Source organism: Strongylocentrotus purpuratus, unplaced genomic scaffold, assembly GCF_000002235.5.
Source record: "Strongylocentrotus purpuratus isolate Spur 01 unplaced genomic scaffold, Spur_5.0 spur5_scaffold_6, whole genome shotgun sequence".
NCBI classification, from domain to species: Eukaryota; Metazoa; Echinodermata; class Echinoidea; order Camarodonta; family Strongylocentrotidae; genus Strongylocentrotus; species Strongylocentrotus purpuratus.
The window spans coordinates 9918459-9944041 of NW_022145612.1; the positions used below are offsets into that span (position 1 = coordinate 9918459).

At 36.3% G+C, this 25583-nt stretch overlaps 1 protein-coding gene across 5 annotated transcripts in view; it reads right to left on the bottom strand.

The window, feature by feature from the left end:
• LOC756624 overlaps positions 1 to 25303 on the bottom strand; it is a 32776-nt gene extending 7473 nt beyond the window's left edge. Inside the window, exons 1-15 of one of the 5 annotated variants that reach the window (XM_030973582.1) lie at positions 25032 to 25302; positions 20209 to 20391; positions 19323 to 19388; positions 8734 to 8851; positions 8129 to 8243; positions 7157 to 7282; positions 6499 to 6691; positions 5960 to 5983; positions 5408 to 5481; positions 4769 to 4826; positions 3321 to 3410; positions 2917 to 2933; positions 2345 to 2470; positions 1752 to 1863; positions 1158 to 1187 (exon numbers count right to left, since the gene is read on the bottom strand). In XM_030973582.1, coding sequence (XP_030829442.1) covers positions 1158 to 1187; positions 1752 to 1863; positions 2345 to 2470; positions 2917 to 2933; positions 3321 to 3410; positions 4769 to 4826; positions 5408 to 5481; positions 5960 to 5983; positions 6499 to 6691; positions 7157 to 7282; positions 8129 to 8243; positions 8734 to 8851; positions 19323 to 19388; positions 20209 to 20391; positions 25032 to 25089 — 1390 coding nt within the window. In that variant the 5' untranslated portion in view covers positions 25090 to 25302. Of the gene's footprint in view, positions 1 to 1157; positions 1188 to 1751; positions 1864 to 2344; positions 2471 to 2916; positions 2934 to 3320; positions 3411 to 4768; positions 4827 to 5407; positions 5482 to 5959; positions 5984 to 6498; positions 6692 to 7156; positions 7283 to 8128; positions 8244 to 8733; positions 8852 to 19322; positions 19389 to 20208; positions 20392 to 25031 lie in introns of all 5 variants that reach the window. The other 4 variants (XM_011671705.2, XM_030973583.1, XM_030973584.1 and 1 more) reach the window with 4 other exon arrangements.
• Positions 25304 to 25583: the final 280 nt, after the last annotated feature.

The following is a 25583-nucleotide window of genomic DNA, read 5'->3' on the forward strand; positions in this document are numbered from 1 at the left end:
AAAAATATATGAGAACTCAATAAATTATTTATCAAAGCACCAAAAGTTCAATCACTCATAATTTGACAGACACTACAAAGTGTAAATAATTGCAAACTACTTTTTTTTCTGACAATTTGACATGCAAAAATGTTGCAGCAAAATTGGAAAAAAAAAATTATATTGAAGCTATAATAACCACACAAATGGGAAACATATTGTCAGATAAGGCCACAAGGACATTACTGTGTAAAATGATGAGTTAAGGCCTCTGTAGCTCCAAACAAACAATATATAGACATTAACAAATGTGCACATTCAAACAGTGTTAATACAGTCTATCTATTAGAACATTGAAAAAGAACAATATAACGCATCAACAAGTGTGTCCATATTTACAATTATAGCCTTTTCTATCAAAATTACCAGCAAAAACAGGCAAAGAAGAACATAAAGCCATCCCTAAACTACTTTTTTTGTCTTTAATAGCATTACCACATTCAGCTACTACAAGAATCATAAGCTAAAATTCTTCTGTATACAATTTACTGTATACTTTGATTTTTTGCCCTTTTTACCCTTTGCTTTTAGTGAGGTCCCTTCAGTCAAAAATACATGGGACCTATAGAGACCTGCACCCGATGTGTGATGATTAGGTGATTGACGCACACACAGAGCAGAAGGTACAGATACAAGAGAGACACACAGACAGACAGAAACACAGAAAGAGATGAAGATAGAAAGAGAAAGACAGAAAGTGGGATAAATAGACACAGAGATATCAAATAGCAGAGATAATGAAATGACAAAAAAAGGAGCAAGAGATATACAAAATATGAGCCATGAGAGAGAGAGAGAGACAGAGACAAACAGACAGACGGAGAGAGAGAGAGAGAGAGAGAGAGAGAGAGAAGGAGATAGGGAGAGAGGGAGAGAGATAGTGAGTATTCAAAAGAGAATGAGGAGAAACAATAGAGTAAGGGCCACAGCACAATTATCCTACATTTTATCCAAACAAATTAACTACAAAGTGCAATATGGAAAAGAAACACTATTTACAAGCAATTGTGAGTAAATACAAAAGCAAAAGCTTTAAAAAATCAAGAGCAAGATGGGGTAACATTTATAGTGCAATTTCCAAGCAAGCACACAATCACTACAGGCAAACGCAAGGGTACCTGTCTGACGAAGAGGGCCACGTAAACTTCCTATGAATAGCATAGGTGATGGAATGGTTGGTAAGGTTTGGTAATAAAAGGGGACAAAAACAGAAAATTACACATAGAGGAAAAGTACCAAAGCAAAATTTGAAATATTGAAGGCAATCATCAAGGAAATTTTATGAAAAAATAAATAATTAGACAACAGATGTAAATGCTGAATTTAAATTTCTATAACAAAGGATTTTGAGAAGAATGAGAGAGCAATTTGAAATAAAAGAAAGAAGCAATGTTGTAAAAACTGAATGCATCAATGATGTATTTCTCTGTACTGAGAAAATGCATTGAAAAGACCGGAAGATACAATACTGCAAAATAACATTTGTAGAAGAAAGAATAGATTCCATTTATAAACCAACATACATTTGGAATAATAAACTTAAAGCAAAAATATACATGTATTACCCCATCAAAATATAATACTTTTCACAGCTTTTACGTTGCCAAATAAGTAAAACAACAAGAAATGAACAAATTCTTCCTACAAAAGGAACCAAAGTATGCAGTATTTAAAGATTTCTGCAAGAGGAATATTGGCAAATTAATCCTTACCTCCTGGATTTGAAGAATTTTGAAGAGTTTGATGGAAACGAGTTTTCTTCTCTCCCTTCTCGTCAATCTGATGACCCCCACCTCCAAATGGTTTGGTTTCCATGGCAACTCCCTAACAATTTATTTTGAGAAAGAGAGATAAAGAATATCATTAATTAACTTACATCATGATTTTACGAGTTCCTTTTAGTTAATCATTAATGATTAGAGATTTAACAAGTGACAATTTCAAGTACATGCAATCCAGTAGGAAATAAAGTTTTAAAAAATCATACAATATTTTTCAGGCACAAAAATTTATACAGACAATAATATATTAACTATAAACAAAAGCTAAAGGAATATAGAAAAATTGAAATAATCATTCTTGTTTGCATTATACATATACAAACATCATCAGTATATCAGAGTACAAATAAATAACTGAAATAAGCTATTGTCTTTCTGATTAAGCCACATAATCTATAATTTCCTGACTACATACGTGTACACAATTTATCTCATTAAGAATCACATAATATCTGATGAACTTTGTTTGCACAGTAAATGAAACAATATAATCTTTAATCTTCAAATGATTTGTTGATTCTTACCGTGCTGACGGGTACAAAGTTTTCTGGAGCGGTATTGGCATCACCCCAGGTCAGCTTCTTGGAGTTTCCCAATGCATCCCTCTCTGGAGCCCCCTGCCCTTTCCCCCATGGGTTGTAAACTACAGTCTATGGAGAAAATCATCAAGAATATAGTTATTTGGAGAACATGTATGCACGGCAAATATATTTTCTTAATCTAAAACTGGCTCAAATAGGATGATGGGAATCAAGATTTGTGATATTTAATTTCTAAATAAAATAGAAACTTTATCCCTAAAGCTGTCAAACGTATGGTGATATCATACGTGATTGATGCAAATGTGTATGCTTTGTATGATTCCATTTGGAATTGTTGTTTTGGTTGTATCATAAACATTCTGATCATAAGTTTGACTTTTTGCAAACATTCTGCAGATACTGTTTCTTCTAAATTAAACATTGAAATACAGCTTCAAGCCGGTGGTGTGGAGGTAGAATGATAAATTACAAAAATATCCCTAATACTATTTTATATAACGATTATGCTCTTCAAAAAAAAAAAAAAAAATGCTCGAAATACAACATGTACTTACATTTCCTTCTCCTGGTGCTGTTGAATGAGAGATGGGGAAAATGGTGGAAAATGGAGGAAGTTAATCATTACTATAGAAAATTAAAAGATGTTTTAAGTCACTTTCAATAAATATAGTACCACTAAACAAAAACTCATTATATTTCTTTTTTTACTGTGTTCAAATGAGGTTTAACAAACTTGGTACTTACTGAAATGATACATCTTATAATTTTTGCTACAGTATATGTATTTTAAAAAGTATACATTGGGACTCTCTTTAGCTTAACACGTTATCAGTTGAGAGCCAGAAGGATATTAACTCTGTGTTAAAATATATGCATCAAAGCCCTTCTAGCGCTCAGCAGACAATATCCTTTAGAGATGCAACAGACCAAAGATAGATCTTTTTAATACATGACTTACCAAGTTTCTTCATGTAGGGTTTTTCTTCAATCTGTTTTAGTTCCAGTGGGTCTTTGGCAAGAGTCCTGGCTCTCCCAGTCATAAGGTTACCTAATGAAATAAAGGAATATAATCATGTACTTATTATTATTAAAAATCTAAAACGTTGGATGGTTTAATCTAGTAAACAAAATCTTAATATCAGGCACCATTATATCTCTCAATAATTTGAATGTAGGAGACAATCTTTCACATAAGATTTTTAAATATTAATAACAGACTCACCCTATCTATTTCTTGATCTTCAAATACCCCCATTACATCTTAACCCCTCCCCCTTTTTTCAACTGGGACCCTAAATATATATTTTTACTGGATTGTAATTCATTAAAGAACATTTTCATCATATTGTATGTTAATTAAAAGTATTTTTTCATTATTTTTCAAGTTTAAGAATAACAAAACAAAACTGAAGTTAATTGGTGTAACGCTTCCAAGTAAGCACAATGAAACGTAACTATGGTATGAAAACTCTAATAAAAATCTATGTATATTCTACTAACTTCAACAAACTTTCTTGATAAATGTCTTTTTTCTAGATGATATTGATTACATATACAACATATTGTAATGTAATCAGTGCATTGTTTCTTAATGAGCTCATCTAAACTGATAAGCATGATTGCAATTCAATGTGCAATCATTCGAACATGACTTAATGTCTTATGTGTTTTAAATGCCAAGTGGTATTTACATCTGGCAATCTATTATTTACGACTCCGGAAAGATGCCAATTCGCTGCACAATTAATCAATATCCCAGGATCTTTCATTGTTACGATTCTGTTTACCTAACCACAGATATTGATTTTCTGTAGCTAGCTTCACCCCAGGTTCTATCTAACTTGCCGCATTCCATAACCACTTAGACCACCGTCAAGTAAATATTATGACTATCTAGTATCTTCCTGACCAACCACTGCTTAATTTTGTTTTCCACTTTTATGAAGATTGAACAAAAAGTAAAGGTATCAAGCAAATGGCAGCTTCTATATTTCTGCATTTGTCAACAGACATATAAGTGAAGGGTAGTGTACAACTGCATAATAAAATAGGTAAAATAAGCCTTTTATAGCAGTTTCAAATGACAGACTCTTGTCAAGTGTGGAATTTGATTTATATGAAACTACTTCCTCATGTACAAGAATAAAATACATATTTGAACATAACATGTTTACCCTTTTTAATGCTTTGTTTTTATATCACACATGTATGCTGAATGTATGTCTTTTTACTTTTATCATCAAAGACAAATAGAAAGTTATATTCAAAATAACAATACAAAACTATACTTTTCATCCAGTATAAAGACAGAGCCAGCAACCTTGATATCAGTAAATTGCTAGTGATTTACTCTTTAATTGAATCAATTATTGGTGTTTGCCTCCTCACAATCAAATATTGACTTACCTGAGTCGGTCTTAATTGGAGCACCTGCACCAGATTTTCCATAGGGGTTGTAGTCCCACTGTCAATATCAAAATGATAATAGTAAATGAGTTTTACTTTGCCTATCTTCATAGTACAAGTGTTTTGAATCAATTGAAAATCATATACAATATAAGTTAGAAATATGATTATATATGAAGGTTTACATTAAAAAAAAGTTAATGCTATCAAGTCATAAAAGACAACCACCATGATCTGCTATCCAGTAATTCAAGTTTGAGTGGTACAACACCAAGTGAAGATGTTACAGTGATAACATGAAATTAAACATGAACATGTATGTTTATATATACAGTATATATATATATATAAAAAAATATATATATATATATATATATATATATATATATATATATATATATATATATATATATATATATGTAAATGATTAAGAAAAAGAAGGAAAAAAATTACTTTTGGATAGGAATTTTTCAAATGCATTTGCTGCAGTAAAATCATGATGGAAAAGGGATCATAATTGATTAATAATGGATGTTAAATGGATTATAAGTAAATTGAATTTTGAAAACATGAGTTTAGAAATAACTAGCCTCAAAAGGATTACTTGATCTCCGATTATGCATTTCAAATCAGACTTACCGTTTTCCTCTCTTCTGCTTTCTCAATCTGTCTCTCCATTTCTTTTACGGTTCTCTTTTCTAATGCCATGTTTCCTGAATATTCAAATGCACATCAAAATTATGAAAATTAAATATATATATATAACATTTGTAGTGGTAAAAAGGTTTGTAAGTATTGTAGAAAAAATACAAAGACAAAACAATAGACCCCATTGTTCCATTTGTTATGGTAAAAAATAAGAAAAAAAGAAAGGAAAAAAAACACCATGCATTAGGAGTTTCCTAAAATGTTTTAAAAATGAATTTATATATATTGAAATCAAAGTGACCAAGAAAGACTACAACCAAATGAGAATATTTCCTGAAAAGATGAACTTCATAACAATCACATCATCTTCCTTTTAAATACCTTCACCAAAAGAAAAAGAAACAAGTAACACAAAGAAGGCATGTTTCTTCCTTTTAACACAAATAATGAGAGTCATTTTGCTTGAAATTTCCAGAAATTGCCATCCACCAGATCACCCACAGCAATAAGCAAAAAAGAACGCATAATAATGTTAAATAGTACCTTCAAGGTTCTTTTGTAAATCTCCTTTAACAAGGAAAAAAACAATAGGAATTATTTCCATAAAATATGAACTATATATTCTTACTTTAGCATCTTCTTTGGTACATGTATATTAGCTTTTAAATAAAGTGTCTGATAAAACTGCATATATAACTTTTCTCCATGTTATACTTAAATCAATCCAACTTTTGATTATCTTAAAAAGCTTATATATACTTGCTTTAAAAGAACACGTCTCTACTTCATAAGACCGTGCAGTTTGGTGACAATACATATTGTTCTATACAGAAAATATTCATTGATAAACATTGGTACATTTGTATTACTTTGAGGAAAGTCATTGATATTTTTACGGAATTATTCAACTATTAGTAGGCTACTACTACTAATGTTGTAGTTTATTTTCCTTCAAGACAAACTGGATTATTATCAACATTGCCTTGAAAAAAATTCAAGTTAAAGATATTTTAGAAGTAGTTTTAAGAACTTATTATCAAAGCTCCTATGGATAGAACCACTTGCAATAAATTGTTCCTTACCTAACTCTGTGTTCACTTTGTCTCCAAACTCCTTGGCGTTGGTATAGCGCGTGTTGTTCTCAACCCCTCTTCTCATTCCCACTCCATCTCTGAACCTAATATCAATGTTTGATCGGATGCTTGTCTTCACATTGCCAGAGTCTGTGCGGATCGGTGCTCCGTTGCCTGGCTTACCAAACTGAAGGAATTTAAGCTGTAGAAATCAAAAAATTTAAAGGTTTGAGAAAAATGAAAAGAAATAGAGAGAGTGTGTTGGATAGAAATTGTGAATGGTTTATTTGACATGGTATGATTTACTGCTGATATATCAGTTTATTTGTATATTTATTCTTCTTTTTTGTATCCATTAATCCAAAAAAAGCAAGAAATACAGAATACATTACACATTTAGAAAGGGTGAGAAAAAGAGAGGGCATGCAAAAGCAAATACAAATCATAAAAATTAAAATTAAGCAGTTCATCTTGTAACTCAAAAAAAAATTACTAGGGGCCATAAGATGTAAACATAGAACACAACGAAACACAAACAAAGGTGAACAAATTAAGAAAATAAAATCATGAAAATGCTATTTTAGGAAAAGGAAAAAAGAACATATCAATAAAAACTCAAGAAAGAGAATTGAAAATAAAATTACAATGAGAAAAATAATATGCTCACAATTTCTGGTCCATCGTTAAGTTGTTCATTATGTACAGCCTTTGTTCTATAGCTTTCTTGTTCTCTTCGTGGGGCTCCAGCTCCTGGTCTTCCAAATGGTTTATACTCCCTCAGCATCTGAAGATCCTATACAAGGAGAATTATATATTCTAATAACATATATTCTTAGTGTAGTGATATTAGCGCTAGCACAGCTATCACTCCAATAGATTACATGTATTGTAGACAACTGCCATTTTGCACTCAAAGTGTGTACAATCTCTTTGTGGTGCCAGCGGTGGGATACATGTATGAAATTCATCATTATATTAAACATGAAATTATTACACATATCATTATTATCATTACAGCGTAATCAAAGGATAACTAATATTGCTCTTTAATGTATCATGGCCAGTATTCTCAAAAAATGTGGCTTAATTAACTTAAACCTGACTTACATGTACCTTAATTTACTGATTGATGGAAGGCTAAAGGTTAATCTCCTAATTTATGTATATACAGTAGTAAACTACTTGAATTATGTATCAATTTTTTAATTAAAATATGTAACTACTGTATATAACTAAAATAAAAAGTATATTCCATATAGACAATTTTTCATATACTTCATTGAGTTACATAAAGGTGATTTGTACAGGATGAAAAGGTTCTGTATTGCACTTTAAGTGGACTAAGCCATCAGGTCTAAAGTTTGGTCACTTTCTGGGAATATGGGAATATATATATATGTCTTAAATATGTTCACTCATTTCAAACATTCCTGGTGTTTCTTTTTTAAGACAGATGCTTTGTTTTTCATTTGCAAATGTTGAAATGGCTTATTTCTAACAATACACATGTATGTATGCAAACATGTAGAAACATACAGAAGAAAGTGTCCAAAAATCATCTGAGAGTGCTAGACATATACTGAATAAATACTCAGTTCCAACAATAATCAAGGGAAAATCGCTAGAACTGTGAGCTTACCTTCTTCTTTGTGTCCACGTCTGTTCTCAATTGCTCTTTCTTCATATTCTTCCATTGGTCTTGATCCCATTCTGCCTCTGTCATCTGTCTCGCCTTCTTTCTCACCTCAGCAGAACTGTCAAGAGACATATTGATCTCATTATTTAAAAAATGGCTACGATATCTAGGTTTCGAAGCCATACTTATCATAGTTGGGTCCTATTAATTATTCCCAGGCAAATTTATATGCACAATGTTTAAACTGTATTTATGCTATAACTTCTAACTACAGTTTTATTCTTCTGAGTGCCAAAAAAAAAAAAAAAGAGCTTCAGTACATCTTTGTTTTTCAAATTTTCAAATAATAATCATCTCTTTTTAATTATTAACAACAGGTTTAGTGCATGTGAAATATTACAATTTCATTTTTAATATAACTTGGATTAACACAAATGATAAAAAAAAAAAATTGATATGATAACAAATTATAAAGGAAAACAAATCTATGAAGTAAATAAATAGGCATGGAATTACATGTATTTATCTTTTGTTTAGAAAGCAATTATTGTAGTATAGTGTCGATAGTTTAGTCAATGTGACACACAATAGTAATGCACTGGACTTACGATCTATCTTCATTCCAGAAAGGGGTTTTCTTCTTGGCCGACATCCGAACATTGGGTGTTTTGTGGTGTTCTTCAGAACCATACTGCACTCCATTTTTGGATATCACGTTCGGTCTCCCTGAATGGATTTAAACAAAATGATATAAAATATTGGTCAGTGTACATTCTTTATGCTGAATGCCAGAGAAATTTATTTTCCTATGATTCAGGGATTACCGGTAACAGATGGCCCAACAATAGCCTAACTATAAGACTACACTGTGTACCGTATATATCCCAAACTCACTTTTGAATTTCTTCTCCCCAAGATTGTACGAAATTATATAAATATCTAGAACAAATATGTACCCAGATAACAATACGACGTTACGCCAACGTGGGGCCAACGTAAGCTGTTACGTTGGTCCAACGTCGCCAACATGATGTTGGGCCCACGGCTTTCTTGCCGGCGGGCCAACGTTGGCCCGACAGTGACAAAATGACATTAAGCCAACATCGGGCCAACGTTATGCCGACCCCTATCCGACCATATGTGCCGATGTCCTCCCGACATTGAACCAACGTTATGCCAACCTCTTTTCCACCGTATGCCGACGTCTTTCCGACATTGGACCAACGTCGTCCCAACCCTTTTTTAACCATGTGCCGACGTATGACCAACGTTATGCCAACCCCTATCCCACCATGTGCCGACGTTGTTCCGACATTGGATAAACGTTATGCCAACCCTTATCCCACCATGTGCCGACGTCTCCTCGACATTGGCCCAACGTTATCCCAACCTCTTTTCAACCATGTGCCGACGTCTCCACGACGTAGGGCCAACGTTATTCCAACCCCTATCCCACCATGTGCCGACGTAGTTCCGACATTGGACCAACGTTATGCCAACCCCTATCCCACCATGTGCCGACGTCGTGGGCTGTTACGTTGCGCCATCGTCGCCAATGTGATGTTGGGCCAACGGCTTTCTTGCCGGCGGGCCAACGTTGGCTCGACAGCGACGAAATGACATTAAGCCAACATCGGGCCAACGTCCCCCCGACGTATGACCAACGTCATGTCAACCCCTATCCCACCATATGCCGACATAGGACAAACGTAATGCCAACCCCTTTTCCACCATGTGCCGACGTCTCCCTGACGTAGGACCAACGTAATGCCAACCCCTTTTACACTATGTGCCGACGTCTCCCCGACGTTGTCCTAACATAATGCCAACCCTTTTCCCACCAAGTGCCGACCCCTCCTCCACCATGTGCCAATGCTAGACCAACGTTATGCCAACCTCTTCTCCACCATTTGCAGACGTAGAAGCAACGTTATGCCAACCCATATCCCACCATGTGCCGACGTTGTACCTCCCCTTTCCAGTTCATGCCAACATCCTTCTGACATTACCAACACCAACTCAAAAACATATTCACACCAACATCAGTCGTCCGTTCATAAGAACATCGTCAAGATCATACTACATCGGACATGTACAATCATTCAAACACATGCATCACAACGTGACAAGGAAAAGCCAAGTAGTTTAAGATTGGATTAAATAAATAAACAGAGCAAAATCCACAAAATGAAGGTAGTAACAATTTCATCAAAATTAGACTGAATTTGAGAAAAGTTCATTATAGAACTCGACTTAGATCCCTCTGGAAGATATGTATAATTACAATATTGAAGCAAGAGGGACATGTTATTTAATTTCGTCATGTCTATTATCTTGTACATTTTAATCACTATCAAAACTTGATAACAACTTATTTGTCCCATTTTAATGAAAAGTTCACCATCTTGCTTCTTAGAATTTGCTCTGAATACATCCCCCTCCCTCCAAAACAAAAGAACAAGGAAAATAAACTGATTTTGTGATAAAACATACTTTATTTTATGTGTAATAAACAAACTGTTGTAAATGTGAATACAATGATTGTACATCTTTCTTTTGTATTTTCGTTTGAATTCGAAAAAAGATGTAAACATAGTTTCAAGTTCAAGGTATCTCAATGTGTCACAATATAGGCCTACTATCAATGAATGCTAGGACGACAGGAGCTGTTATAAAATGAATTGTCGCTTACACGTAACACAACATAACATACTGAAATTCATTGTACGAATATAATAAACAATCCTCACAACTTCCCGAGTAAAACAAAACGAACTTTCTGGCAGACGAACACGATTGCTTATGAAAAGATTCCTCTACATTTGTACAGCACAAAAATATAAAGAAATTAATAAAGTGTCCACCATTTGCATACCAAGAAACTAGGCAATTAATGTAAACAATGTTCCATAAAAAATAACAAATAAAATTCAGAGAAATTGCCAACATTTTTTATGCTTAGGCATTTCAGAGATGCTGATACATTTCGTCGCCATATATATTGTTAACACATCTACAAACTGTTTTTTTTTAGGAGGGATAGTATACATTGCTTGAATGTGTGAAGTAAAGCAATCGCTAAATGTTTATATAACAAGAGAGGAAATTGGAAAGTGAAGTAAGAAAGAGCAGAGCTTGTAAAGGGAAAAACACAAGTTTCTTCACTCTGATATACCACTTCCAATATTTCTTTAAATTGAGAAGAAGGTAGTACGAAAAACATTCAGTCACTTAGATATATGAAACATTTTTTTTCTTACCTTTGAAATTCTTTATAGCATGCATTTAGTTGACACGTTATACAGGCATTCAAGTCAATTACGACCTTCTTCGACTCATGGTATAGCTCTCTTTTTAAAATTGGGCCATTAGTGAAATTTCACCACAATAAATAACAAGTAAAGATGCATAGCACACTATTTAATAACAAAAGTTATTGTTTATGTTTGTGTACAAAACATAATGCCTGCAGAGCTGGCTAGCAAGCACCGTAGCTTGCCTAAGCGGAGATCGTTCTTGATATAACATCACTAATCCTTTGGTCAATCATTCCGAGGAACTCTGAGAATTGTAAGGGTCGGGGTCCACCATTAGACGAGCAACTTGGAGAGGTTTTCAAAAAATTGTAAAAAATATAAGGAGGCATTTATTTATGAAACAATTGTTATTATGTTGCTTTAAAAGGGTCTTGATACAAGACATAAAAGTTTTAATTTCCTAAGGCAATGGACCTTTAAAGAATGCGTTAGTCGGAATCAAAATCTTGTCTAGCTTGTGGTGGTACAACTTCGACATCTGTGGCAAAAAAAGAAGAAGAAAGAAACCAAACAAGATTTAAAAGCAGAGCATGGAAACATCACCTTGAAATAGAACGGATATTAATCAAATAGTACGGCATTCAAGGGAAGTAGTCCTGAGTGGCACATCCTCCCTAGTTTTGATGAAATTTCATGGATAGAAGTACTTTGTCATGAAAATAACTTTGCTCAAACTTTAGAGCGAATGACCCAGACGTATGGAAATTAGAGAGGAATGGATTTCTTTTATTTTTGTCTTGTTTAATTAGAATAGCATCAAACGCTCTTCTTAACAAAGGAAATATACATTTGAGGTAAAATGGCAGTAATATTCTTCAATAGAAAGAACCAATTTGTAGTATCTGTTTGCTCAGTGTTGAGATGCTTGATTGATAACAGTTTAAAGCCCCTCTTAAGTGTTGGATCCCAAAATTAGCCAAAGAATAGATGGCACAATCTCACTTAAATGGTATGATGTAAAAGAGGATGTCATTAACACCGGACACTTCTGCAAATAGAATATTGCCCTGACAAATGTGTTTGGAGTAGAATATGGATGAAAGAATACAAAATTTGCGTTTTCTGCATACAACACAAAACCCTTAGTTAGCAAGTTTGTATTCTTTCTAATTTTTAGGACAAATGTTTGAAGAAGAGTGGCATTTTCTTTCACATCATTATAACATTGAAGTGAAATGTGAAGCTCCCAATCCTTTTTTTTTGTATTTATGTAAGCTCCCAATACTTGAGAGAGCTCGAGGGGCTTCAAAGTAGAAACAAAAACACAAAGCTATATCGTTAGTTGCTTATACAAGAAACAAATCAATTGACTGTGTTTTGTTTTTTGTGGCACCCTGCATTCAGAATTGTTTCCAAAAAAATACTGCTATAAGCAGTATTTCATGATTTGTTGTTGTTGAATAGTTTTGTAAGTGATCACAATGCAGTTTCTCAATATAATCAGGAAAAAGATACTAGCATCCGTTAGCAGCTATGTCCTACACAAACGTACATTAATCCAGTACATTTGTACTTTGTGTGCAGGGCACAACTATAACGAATACTAAGAAGTGGTATCCTGTCTACATGTATAACTAAATACAAAATGAATAAAATGCCAAATGACATACTCATATTCCTGAATGTTGAGGTCAATGGGGTCGTTGGGGTCGACAGTATTCTGGAGGTTGATGGGGTCGATGTCGAAGGGGTCCTTGGTGACGTTGATGCTGTTCTGGATGATCGAGGTAGGGGTAGCTGGATCTGAACGGGTAGAGGAATCTGGAATTTGTTGTGAAGTTGACGATATGAAATGCAGGATTTAATATTTAAATTTCAGAATTGTAGGGATTATGGGAGAAAAAAGTATTGGGATTTGGAAGAGCTATATAGAATTGAATGTATTAATAAAGAACGTCAGAATTTTAAAAATAAATAAATAATTAGAATATTTACCTTCAGTTCAAATTATAGCAATTTAATATACATGTGCATAAACAATAAAAACTAATTTGAAAATGAGAATAAAAATGCAGCAATAATCAAATTTGTGAATGAAAATTGTGAATGAAAATTATGGGATCGATCAGTGTTACCCCCGCCCCCAATAGTTTTTCCTATTTACTATTTGATCAAATTGAGGTTCTTGGCCAATTGCGACTTTAAATGATTGCAAATGCCAAAATGAGGGTAATTCCCACCAGCTACCTCTTTCACATCACACTCACAATCCACTAAATGTGTTGATACAAAGTTCTTGCATATTTTGGCAGACTTGGCACACTTCCTTGTAAGATTTCAGGAGGCTAGAAACATGTACTAGCGGGATATCTTAATTCACAGCCCAATCTCGTAATTTATTCCTTTTCGAACTGAATCATCATCAGCATATATGGAGCTACTACAGAGTATAGTATAGACCTACTTCTAAATCTGAAAGTATCAGAGACTATAATATCATTTAGATATGCATAAAAAATGATGCGTCTTCCCATTCAGCTCTATTTGATTCAATTGGTCTTTCCAACAATGCATCAGCACCTTCAACACTTGTAACACCAACAGATTCACAATCATTGATTCATGGTCGATATTGCATATTAGGATGAACATCATCACTGTCACGGACGCTGCAACATGACGCATCAATACATCACCTAGGTCTAACTCCAAGTCAGGAACATATTAACATTTATCACGGCAAACACTCAATGCATCTGATGCCGACACTTCGGCCCCCATCATAGCCATCATAGCCATCACTCACACTTCAATTGCACGCAGCGGGTGTGCACGCTAAGCGTACGCAGAGCGGTACACTCGTACTGACTTACACTTTCATTTGGACAGGGAATTATCAATGATTACTTTAACAATTTCTCATGCTATTTCCCTCGCTTTGTGACGGGGAGTTCTCACACTATACAATTTATCAGTTTCACGCGACATGCTCACAAAAATAACGTTGAAAGAGAAAGAAAATCATTCATTTACCATGCAGTGTTGGTACTCCCCGGCAACTGGTCCAGACAAATGGACAGGATATGGCTGACGTACGTTGCAATTGCATGAGCACATGGGCATGCGCACGCATGCAATTTTTTTTACCCGGATGTAGCGGTACTAGGTCGTATTTGCTACGTTGGCCCAACGTCATATAGCCAACCAATATATACATGCACTATTTATCAGTAAAGATGGAGACGATATAGACCATGGGTGTCGATCTGTCATTGATACCTATTCATCAGGGGGGGGGGGGGGATGATCTATTCATTCATCCCCCCTGAACAATATAGGTATTACGTAAGATTCGACACCCATGATATAGACCAACGTTAAGCCAAGGTTGGCCCAACATCGAATGGCCAGCCAAAAGCCAACATTTAAAATTTAAAATTGAGACGATGGACCAATGTTCAGCCGACGTTAGCCCAACGTCGAAAAGCCAACCCAAAGCCACCATTTAAAAAAAAAAATTGAGACGATGGACCAACATGAAGCCAACATTGGCCCAACGCCGAATAGCCAACCAATATAGCCAACATTTATAAGTTAAAATTGAGACGATATGGTCCAACTTTCAGCCCACATTGGCCTAACGTCGAATAGCCAACCAAACGCCAACAGTTATCAGTAATATTTGAGACAATGGACCAACGTTGAGCCAACTTAATTTAGCCCAACGTCGAATAACCAATAGCCACCATTTATCAGTGTCAATGGCGACAATGAGCCAACGTTAGCCCAACGTCGAATAGCCAACCAAAAGCCAACATTTATCAGTAATAAATGAGACAATAGACCAACGTTCAACCAACATTGGCCCAACGTCGAATAGCCAACCAATAGCCAACATTTATCAGTGATAATTGAGACGATGGACCAACATTTAGCCAACATTGGCCCAACGTCGAATAGCCAACCCAAAGCCGCCATTTATCAGTGAAAATGGCGACAATGGACCAACATTGAACCAACAATAGCCCAAATAGCCAACCAAAAGCCACCATTTATCAGTGAAAATGGCGACAATAGACCAACGTTCAGCCAACATTGGCCCAACGTCGAATAGCCAACCAATAGCCATCATTTATCAGTGAAAATGGCGACAATGGACCAACGTTCAGCCGACATTGGACCAACGTCGGATAGCCAACCAATAGCCACCATTTATCAGTGAAAATGGCGACAATGGACCAACGTTCAGCCAACATTGGCCCAACGTCGGATAGCCAACTAATAGCCACCATTTATCAGTGAAAATGGCGACAATGGACCAACGTTCAGCCAACATTGGCCCAACGTCGAATAGCCAACCAAAAGCCACCATTTATCAGTGAAAATGGCGACAATGGACCAACGTTCAGCCAACATTGGCCCAACGTCGAAAAGCCAACCAAAAGCCAACATTTATCAGTGAAAATGGCGACAATGAGCCAACGTTAGCCCAACGTCGAATAGCCAACCAATAGCCAATATTTATCAGTGATAATTGAGACGATGGACCAACATTTAGCCAACATTGGCCTAACGTCGAATAGCCAACCCAAAGCCACCATTTATCAGTGAAAATGGCGACAATGGACCAACATTAAACCAACGATAGCCCAACGTCGAATAGCCAACCAAAAGCCACCATTTATCAGTGAAAATGGCGACAATGGACCAACGTTCAGCCAACATTGGCCCAACGTCGAATAGCCAACCAATAGCCACCATTTATCAGTGAAAATGGCGACAATGGACCAACGTTCAGCCAACATTGGCCCAACGTCGAATAGCCAACCAATAGCCACCATTAATCAGTGAAAATGGCGACAATGGACCAACGTTCAGCCAACATTGGACCAACGTCGAATAGCCAACCAATAGCCACCATTTATCAGTGAAAATGGCGACAATGGACCAACGTTCAGCCAACATTGGCCCAACGTCGAATAGCCAACCTATAGCCACCATTTATCAGTGAAAATGGCGACAATGGACCAACGTTCAGCCAACATTGGCCCAACGTCGAATGAGCCAACCAATAGCCACCATTTATCAGTAAAAAATGGCGACGATGGCCCAACGATTAGCCAACGTTGGCTTGCCGACTGCGACCCTGCCGACGGTGGCCGACGTTGGCCCAACGCCGTATTGTTATCTGGGTATGCACGTAATACAGAGATATTCTGTAACAAAGTGTATTCAGCTACTATTCACTTGACCTACATGTAATACTGTTGTGTTTGCTCATTTAATACTGAGGACAATATGGCATACACTGTAGGAGGCGAGTATTGTAATGACAGATATTTACTCTTCTAACAGCATAACAGACAATTTCAATATAAAAACACAGTATTAAAATTAGTCTCACATATGACACAATAATTTCTGAACAAATATCTATACACTTTATGCAACAATAGCATTTCTATACCTATTGTAAGGTTTACAAGGATCTTCAGACCCCTCCCCTTGTTTTCAATGCCCTAAACTCACATAATATTTAAGCAGAACACTTCATGCCAGTTTATGAGGAATTGCAGATTACAGGGAATTGCAACGAAAATGGGTGGGGGGGGGGGCTTTTTGGCAGGGGTACATGTACATTTGGCAAAGAGGGAACACCAAAGAAACTAGATGAGGGTAACAAAAGGGCATATGGTTTTTAAGGAAGATGGCTGTCACATCAAAACTTTCACAGACAATGATCAGGCATACAGTAACTTAAGTTTTGACAGGGCTTTACAGATTTTAAAAAAACTGACCCACATTCTATCAAAATCTCTTAAAAATTAAGTCTAGATTAGACTTGAAACTTGTTTAATTTGTCATTATCATTATAAGACAAAGGGAAACTGTATGGAAGCATGAACAATATAAATGCAAAATGAGCAAACAAGATAACATTTTGTTAATTTAAAAAAAAAATTGATTTTTCTCCGTTTATTTGTTAAATTACCCTGACAATCGTATCGCAGGTTCTATTTCTGGATTTATTTATCTCAAGGTTGTTTGCTAATAGGATGATAAAAACTTCAACATATTTTCAACAATTCCTTTGAGATTTCTAGTAGCCAGTTATTCCAATTTGACTGACAGTAGAAAATAATTCCACTTGCATCAATTGGTAACTAGCTAGAATGACTAACAAGTACTTTATTCATATTTCATATCTTCATGTACACCAATAAATTTAAGGCACAATAAAGATATTTCAGCTTCATATATATTTATTTTTAAGTCAACACATTAAAGATAACGGTATGTAGCCTACAGCGTACTATACAAAAATATTAACATTTCATAATTGATGAAGGCAATGAAAATAAAATTCAAAGGAAAGGCACGCCATTGATCCGGTTAGTTTACCAATAAAACCCCATTACCAACAACAATACAAATAAATAACTGATAAATGCAGTATATGTATGCACGTGGGAGATTCATAATTTGATCAAAAGGTGATTAATAATTCATACGCAGGTTACGCTGCTGAATACAGGTGATGACAGATGATCATGAAAGGATAATCCAATATCCTGCTCAAGTAGTAATGATTAATCATTCCATCATGCAACCATGGCAACAAGCAGAGGATCTCTGACAGGCTTAATTATCAAAATAAGTTGATTAATTTGTCAATTTCAAAGAGTCCTTAATTCCTTTGATACATTGTAAGCCTTGTACTCAGTCAAAACACATCTAGAGCTTTGTACATACATGTACATGTTACATTTCTGTTCTTCTTATCAATTTGGGCTAATGGATGAATAATTAAAATGAAAAGGAGGGGGGGGGGTATCACAACTGATGGTTTTGCAGAACTAAAGGGGGAAAAATGACACACGGGGAAAAATGACACACAGAGAAAAATGTTGTCTTTAGAATGTCCGTAAAGCCCCAGGTAGAAAATGATGTGTTAGTGTCCCTCCACATATAGGGGTAAACATTGTGAACATACAACATTTAAAATTAAAATAAATAAAAAATGAGATCTTCTTCGATATTTTCCTTATCCTTAATCACAATGAAAGAAAAAGAGACTGTAAAGAATTATGGAGCATATTAATGAAAACTTAGCAAAAGGGATGCAAGTGCAAAAAGGGAAATTGTACAAATATAGCTTGCCAGAATTTTTTTTTTTGGGGGGGGGGGGGAGAGAGCATAAACATATAAAAAGATAAGAATGTAAGCCAGGGTCTAGTAGGGAATCAAGATGGCTTTAACATCTATATGATCCATCTGTTTATAAAGGCATTTTGACAGTGAAATTTCATGTCACCAATCGCTTTTCATGCATGTCATGAATATAACCATCATTTACATGTACCATTTCTTCTTTGAAGACTCTTAATTTTGTCAAAAATTCTATCCAGATCGTCCTCTTTTGATTCGCAGGTAGCACAAAGCACATACCGGTATATGCCTGGCTAGTTCACAATTGGTTTGAATGCACAAGGACTTTAGACAAAGGATATGGCAGTAATTGTACAGTTAAGAAGGCCTAACGTGAATAGTAACAGAGAGATAGGAAAACAAACTTGTTTTTACTGTCCAAAAAATGTGCCTCAATCAGATGTTCAAATAATAACACAATTGACCGACTCTATTTTCGGGACACGCCACGTACATGTAATTAGTCTGTTTGCAGCCAGAAGGGTGTTAACTCTATATTGAGATACAAGTAATGCCCTTCTGGCTCTAAACAGACAAAATATACGTTTTGCCTTCATAAAAACCCATATTGCTGTCGTCTTTGACTCTGACAATATGAGTTCAGTTTGGGCAATACATGTACATTGAAGATGTGCTATCCTCTTTAAAGGTAAGTCAAGATGGTAATTTCCAGTGATTTTTATGCAGGTGAGGTGGTGAGCATGACTGATACATATATTTCTGAGGATTACCGTTCTCCAATGATGTCCCATCGCTGCTAACTACATTATTTGGTAGTTTGTGATCCAAAGGAACGCCTAGGTTTTTTGTCCAACATAAAAAAAAGGTTTTGGTTAATTTAACTAAAGGAAAGTAAAGTAGTTAATAAAGGCACACATTTACAATCAACTTAAAATGTTAAAACAATATTTACATGGTCAAGAACACGAGACAAATTTTAGTATGAAAAAACAAATCTTCTTGATACAATTAGAGAACTCCAGTCCAAAATTAAATTGCTCTCAGTAAAACTAAAAGCAAAATAATCAGACAACATGAGAAAGATCAAAACAGCATTGAGGAAAATCAGTATTGGATTCTCATTCTTGAAGTTTGGTGAAGAATGGGAAAGGATACATCTTATATCAAACAATCTGTGAATAATAAGGGAGTATAATATATACATGTCAGCCTTCTGACCAAGATGGGATTTACCCCGGTAGATAGCGATTTTCTTTTGAACTCTGACTCCATAATGGTTGAATGATTTTCCTTGTCTTTTTTACAGATTTGGAGATCATTTTATGGTATAAAAAAGTAAAATTGAAAAGTACTGCAGGCTATACATGTATTTTATCATTTCATAATAACTAGAAATGTTTGGCGAAATACTCTTGAAGAGAATAGATATGAGACAAAAGCATTTATCTCACAAATACATGTATTTTTCTAGGTTTGTTCTTGAAAGATTTGCCTTTATCTGTTCTAAGTGGCCAATATGCTTCTCTACACACAAGTTTCTCTTTAATCTATATTTTTGTTTTTCAATTTTTGTTCGTTCATATCCAGCTTGTGTAATGTAAATAATTTGATGCAAGTAAATATTGTTTATCATTTACACCATGTAAAACTTCTTACCTTTCACAAAATGTTGGGGTTTTCTGTGCGTTACTGTGGGGATTGGTTTGGGTGAACCACGGAGGGGATCTCTCCCCTGGGCAAAATTTGAGTCTGGGAAGCCTTTGAATCTGTGGGAGTCGCTTAGGTCATTGGATTTGGATAGGCCAATTGTGTTGATGTGATGAAGGTCCCGAGGGGTAACTGTGAAAGAAAGGAGAGATACGAGCAGTAGGAATAAAATGTATTAAATGTTAATATCTACATCTTTTTTTTGTTTATTATACAAAGCATGAACAGGCAGAAGTATAGAACACAATAAAGCTTTTATTGATAAGATATTTCTGGATGGACTTTTCTTCTTGTAAATACACATGTACATAGACCCTTGTAAAGAACCAAGCAAGAAGGGGTGCACATCTTTTGTTTAATGGAGTCTAATCCTTAGTGCTTTTATCTTGACTGCAGAAGAAATTGGTTGCTTAAAGTTTGAATATAAGCTATGCGTCTGCTCAGCTTATACTGATCAATGCATCCATTTTGTTCCAGCATAGTGGCTGACGACATGACTATGTATGGATTCTAATAAACCCTCCCCTCTGTATTAAATGTTGGAGGAATGCAACAAAAGAAATTTTATCATAAGAAATTCCTCAAACCAGACAGAGAGACAAGGTGGCCGTATTGTGTCACTTGAAAACAAGACAGAAATGTTGACCTTATGTTGAGTTAAGATCTAGAGCCTAGTCAAAGAACATAGGCCTCCTGTAGGCATAAAGACCAGTTTGATATCAACCATCAAACAGTATGATGGGGGTCCTATCATACTAAAAATTAAAATTCACAAGAATTTTGAATGGTATCATCCCTCATCTTAATCCTTATATTTTAGAGAGAGTGTGTGCAGAAAATCTAATAAAAATTCAAGTAATATAACAATGTAATTTTCACAAGTTCCCATGGTGTCAAGTTCCCATGTCTGTCCACTCATTCACTTGACAAATGTACAGTTCAGGTCTGCAGGATTTTGTTTACATGAGATGGCATCTCGAGGCATGTGAATAAAATTACGTAAATTAGACTTTCCTCAGTACTTTTTTGTGCTTGGCACGAATACGTACTGTATCACTAAAAAAAGATATGAAGATTCTGTGTCTGTTTCGTGTTTTGTTATGTTATCAAATAAACATTTACTTTACTTGTACATATAATTATAGAGAATTGTTGCTGATCGAGCTAGCGCCATGACGTCCCTGGATGGTGTGTGCGCTCTATTAGTATTAGGCCTATAGATCTAGGCCTATTTATTAATATACTTGTAGACATCGACATGGGCAATCTGGCCATGCATATGTTATTGTAATTTTTCACCAGGACAGCGAGTTATTTAACTTGAAAAGCAAACTGATCATGAAACAAAACTGAATGCGGATATATTTTAAGGGTCTAGACTAGGGTCTAGAGCTATATAAAAGTTTGCATCCACCTTTATTTCCTTACACTTTACATCGATCATGATCACAACTTCACAAGATCCAACAATCAAAGAAAATTAAAGACAATTACAAACCACATTGGATTTTATACTCATAGTTACAATGCTGTCTGAGAGTGAGAAATAGTTTGAGAAATAGTTTGAGTACCAGACTTCAACTCTGACTGAGAGTGAGACTGAGTGAGTGCGAGAGCCTGCCCTACAAATAATTACAAGTTAGGCCTAGATCTAACTTTGCGCAGGCGCGGATCCAGGGGGGGGGCCGAGCGGGCCTTGGCCCCCCCCCCCCCCCCCGCAAAAAAAAAAAAAAAAAAAAGAGAGAAGAAGGAAAAGAAGGGAGAAAGGGAAAAAGGAGAAAAAGGGAAAGAAAGAAGAGGAAGAAGAAAAGTAAAGGGGGAAGAAGAAGGGGGGCCGAAAGGGCCTTGCCTCCCAGGCTGTTAACCCCCCCCCCCCCCAATCAAAAAAAAAATAAGAGAGAAGGAAGGAAAGGGAAAGAAAAAAAAGGAAAAGAGGAGATACTGGCGTACTGATAGAGGGGGGGGCTTGGGGGAAATCAAATTCAAACGTGGTTTATTTCTGATTCCACAACGGTGTATTACAAAAAATGCTGAAATGACATAATTTCCGAAATTTTTCCTCACTTTTTAGTAAATTATACGTTTGTATGTGTTTGTTGGAAAATAAAAAAATTCCTAAATTTACAACCAGGCAAAAAATATGATTCTTGAGATTCCTACATGTCAGGGCCCGAGGTACGGCGGGGATCGAGAGCCTCGAGGCATCAAAATATGCTCATCTGACCGTGATTAAATGCCTAAAACCCCTAAGCTTCCGGGGGCTTTGCCCCCTGGATTCCATCTAGGGCCCTACGGCGGGCCCTTAGATGATCATCTGACGGTAATTTAATGCCTAAAACCCCTGATTTTTTGGGGCTCCGCCCCCTGGACCCCACGTCAAATAGTGACTTGCCAGTGTCACAAAATAATAAGGTATACACAAAAATATGCTCATCTGATCTTAATTAAACGCCTAAAACCCCTGAGCTTCCGGGGCCGGCTCCGCCGCCTCGACCCCACCTCTTTGAAATTCAGACAAAGATTAAGAGTATAGAGAACGGTACAACGCATCGTTTTCTTTCTCTAATAATAAAACGTCAAAGCCTCGCGCAGGAGGGGAGGAGGGGGGTGGGGGGACTGAATTGAGACGAGGATTCAGAGGCGAGAACGGTAATACGAATCTTTAATTATTTAATGAAACGTAAAAGCTTATGCGCTTCGCGCGGGATGGAGGGGGAACTAAATTCCGATGAGGATTATTTTCGAGAACGGTACAATGAATCGTCTTCTTCTCTAATGATTAAATGAAGATTAAAAGCTTCCGCGCTTTGCGCAGGAGGGGGGAACCTGAATTCAGACGAGGATTAAGAGTCGAGAACTGTACAACAAATCGTCTTCTTTCTCTAATGATTTAATGAAACGTAGAAGCTTCCGCGCTTCGCGCAGGAGGGGGAGGGGAAGGAACTGAATTTAGACAAGGATTAAGAGTCGAGAACTGTACAACGAATCGTCTTCTTCTCTTATGATTAAATGAAGATTAAAAGCTTCGGGAGGGGAAAAACTAAATTCAAACGAGAATTATTTTCGAGAACGGTACAACGAATCGTCTTCTTCCTTTAATAGTTTAATAAAACGTCAAAGCTTCCGCGCTTCGCGCAGGAGGGGGAGGGGGGGGGGGGGGGGGACTGAATTTAGACAAGAATTAAGAGTCCAGAACTGTACAACGAATCGTCTTCTTTCTCTAATAATTTAATAAGTCGTAAAATTTTTCGCGCTTCGCGCGGGAGGGGAAAAACTAAATTCAGACGAGAATTATTTTCGAGAACGGTACAACGAATCGTCTTCTTTCTTTAATAGTTTAATAAAACTTCAAAGCTTCCGCGCTTCGCGCAGGAGGGGGGGGGGGGGGACTGAATTTAGACAAGGATTAAGAGTCGAGAACTGTACAACGAATCGTCTTCTTTCTCTAATAATTTAATAAGTCGTAAAATTTTCCGCGCTTCGCGCGGGAGGGGAAAAACTAAATTCAGACGAGAATTATTTTCGAGAACGGTACAACGAATCGTCTTCTTTCTTTAATAGTTTAATAAAACTTCAAAGCTTCCGCGCTTCGCGCAGGAGGGGGAGGGGGGGACTGAATTTAGACAAGGATTAAGAGTCGAGAACTGTACAACGAATCGTCTTCTTTCTCTAATAATTTAATAAGTCGTAAAATTTTCCGCGCTTCGCGCGGGAGGGGAAAAACTAAATTCAGACGAGAATTATTTTCGAGAACGGTACAACGAATCGTCTTCTTTCTTTAATAGTTTAATAAAACTTCAAAGCTTCCGCGCTTCGCGCAGGAGGGGGAGGGGGGGACTGAATTTAGACAAGGATTAAGAGTCGAGAACTGTACAACGAATCGTCTTCTTTCTCTAATAATTTAATAAGTCGTAAAATTTTCCGCGCTTCGCGCGGGAGGGGAAAAACTAAATTCAGACGAGAATTATTTTCGAGAACGGTACAACGAATCGTCTTCTTTCTTTAATAGTTTAATAAAACGTCAAAGCTTCCGCGCTTCGCGCAGGAGGGGGAGGGGGGGGACTGAATTTAGACAAGGATTAAGAGTCGAGAACTGTACAACGAATCGTCTTCTTTCTCTAATAATTTAATAAGTCGTAAAACTTTCCGCGCTTCGCGCGGGAGGGGAAAAACTAAATTCAGACGAGAATTATTTTCGAGAATGGTACAACGAATCGTCTTCTTTCTTTAATAGTTTAATAAAACGTCAAAGCTTCCGCGCTTCGCGCAGGAGGGGGAGGGGGGGGGACTGAATTTAGACAAGGATTAAGAGTCGAGAACTGTACAACGAATCGTCTTCTTTCTCTAATAATTTAATAAGTCGTAAAATTTTCCGCGCTTCGCGCGGGAGGGGGAAAACTAAATTCAGACGAGAATTATTTTCGAGAACGGTACAACGAATCGTCTTCTTTCTCTAATAATATAATGAAACGTCAAAGCCTGGGAGGGGGAAACTCGCCCCCCCCCTGCACCGATTCCCCCCCCCCGCATTACGTCACTGTTGGTCACCATAACGTACCAATATTTGGCTCGCATAATTTCAAATTTGGGCCCCCCCCCCTAAGAAATCCTGGATCCGCGCCTGACTTTGCGATCTTAGTACTAGTACTAGTAGTACTAGCTACAGTAAACCAAACATGCCTCGTTTCTGTGTCTTTATATGGACTAACAAGCCTGTCGAAATGTATTGAAGAAGAAGAAGAAGAAGAAGAAGAAGAAAGGGGAATACTCACTGTCGTGTTCCAATTGCAGTGAACCGGCGTTGACTGGGTGTGTTTTCGTGTTTGCCATCCCACTCACAAAGTTTTAATTTCCTTGGCTTAAAAAGTAAATTATACCCCTAAAGGCTAAATCCAAACTTGTTGCTTACATAGGTTTCCTCTTCAAAAGTAGTTTCTCTCACTCAACGTGTTCGTATACACACACTCTCACTCCAAGGACAACAAATAACTAATCAATTCATGGCCCTTCCCTCGAGTTAACCACTATTGTTCGCAGACTCCATTGATTACACTCGTTGCTATGGCCCACTCTGTATACCGTTCGCTTTACACACGTGCATAGCTAGCTTACTAGCACTAGCACTGCGCAAATAAACGTAAACAGAGAAGGAGAGAAACTTGATAGCCTAGTTTTTAAAAAGAGACTCCTGTCTGTCAAAAAGTGCGACGATGGAGACGGAGGATAAAGTATAGGACTGTAAAATCCTAACCAAACATTATAAAACCGTAAACACATATTTTTAAAATCATTGTAAATTCTAATCATAAACAATATTATAAATA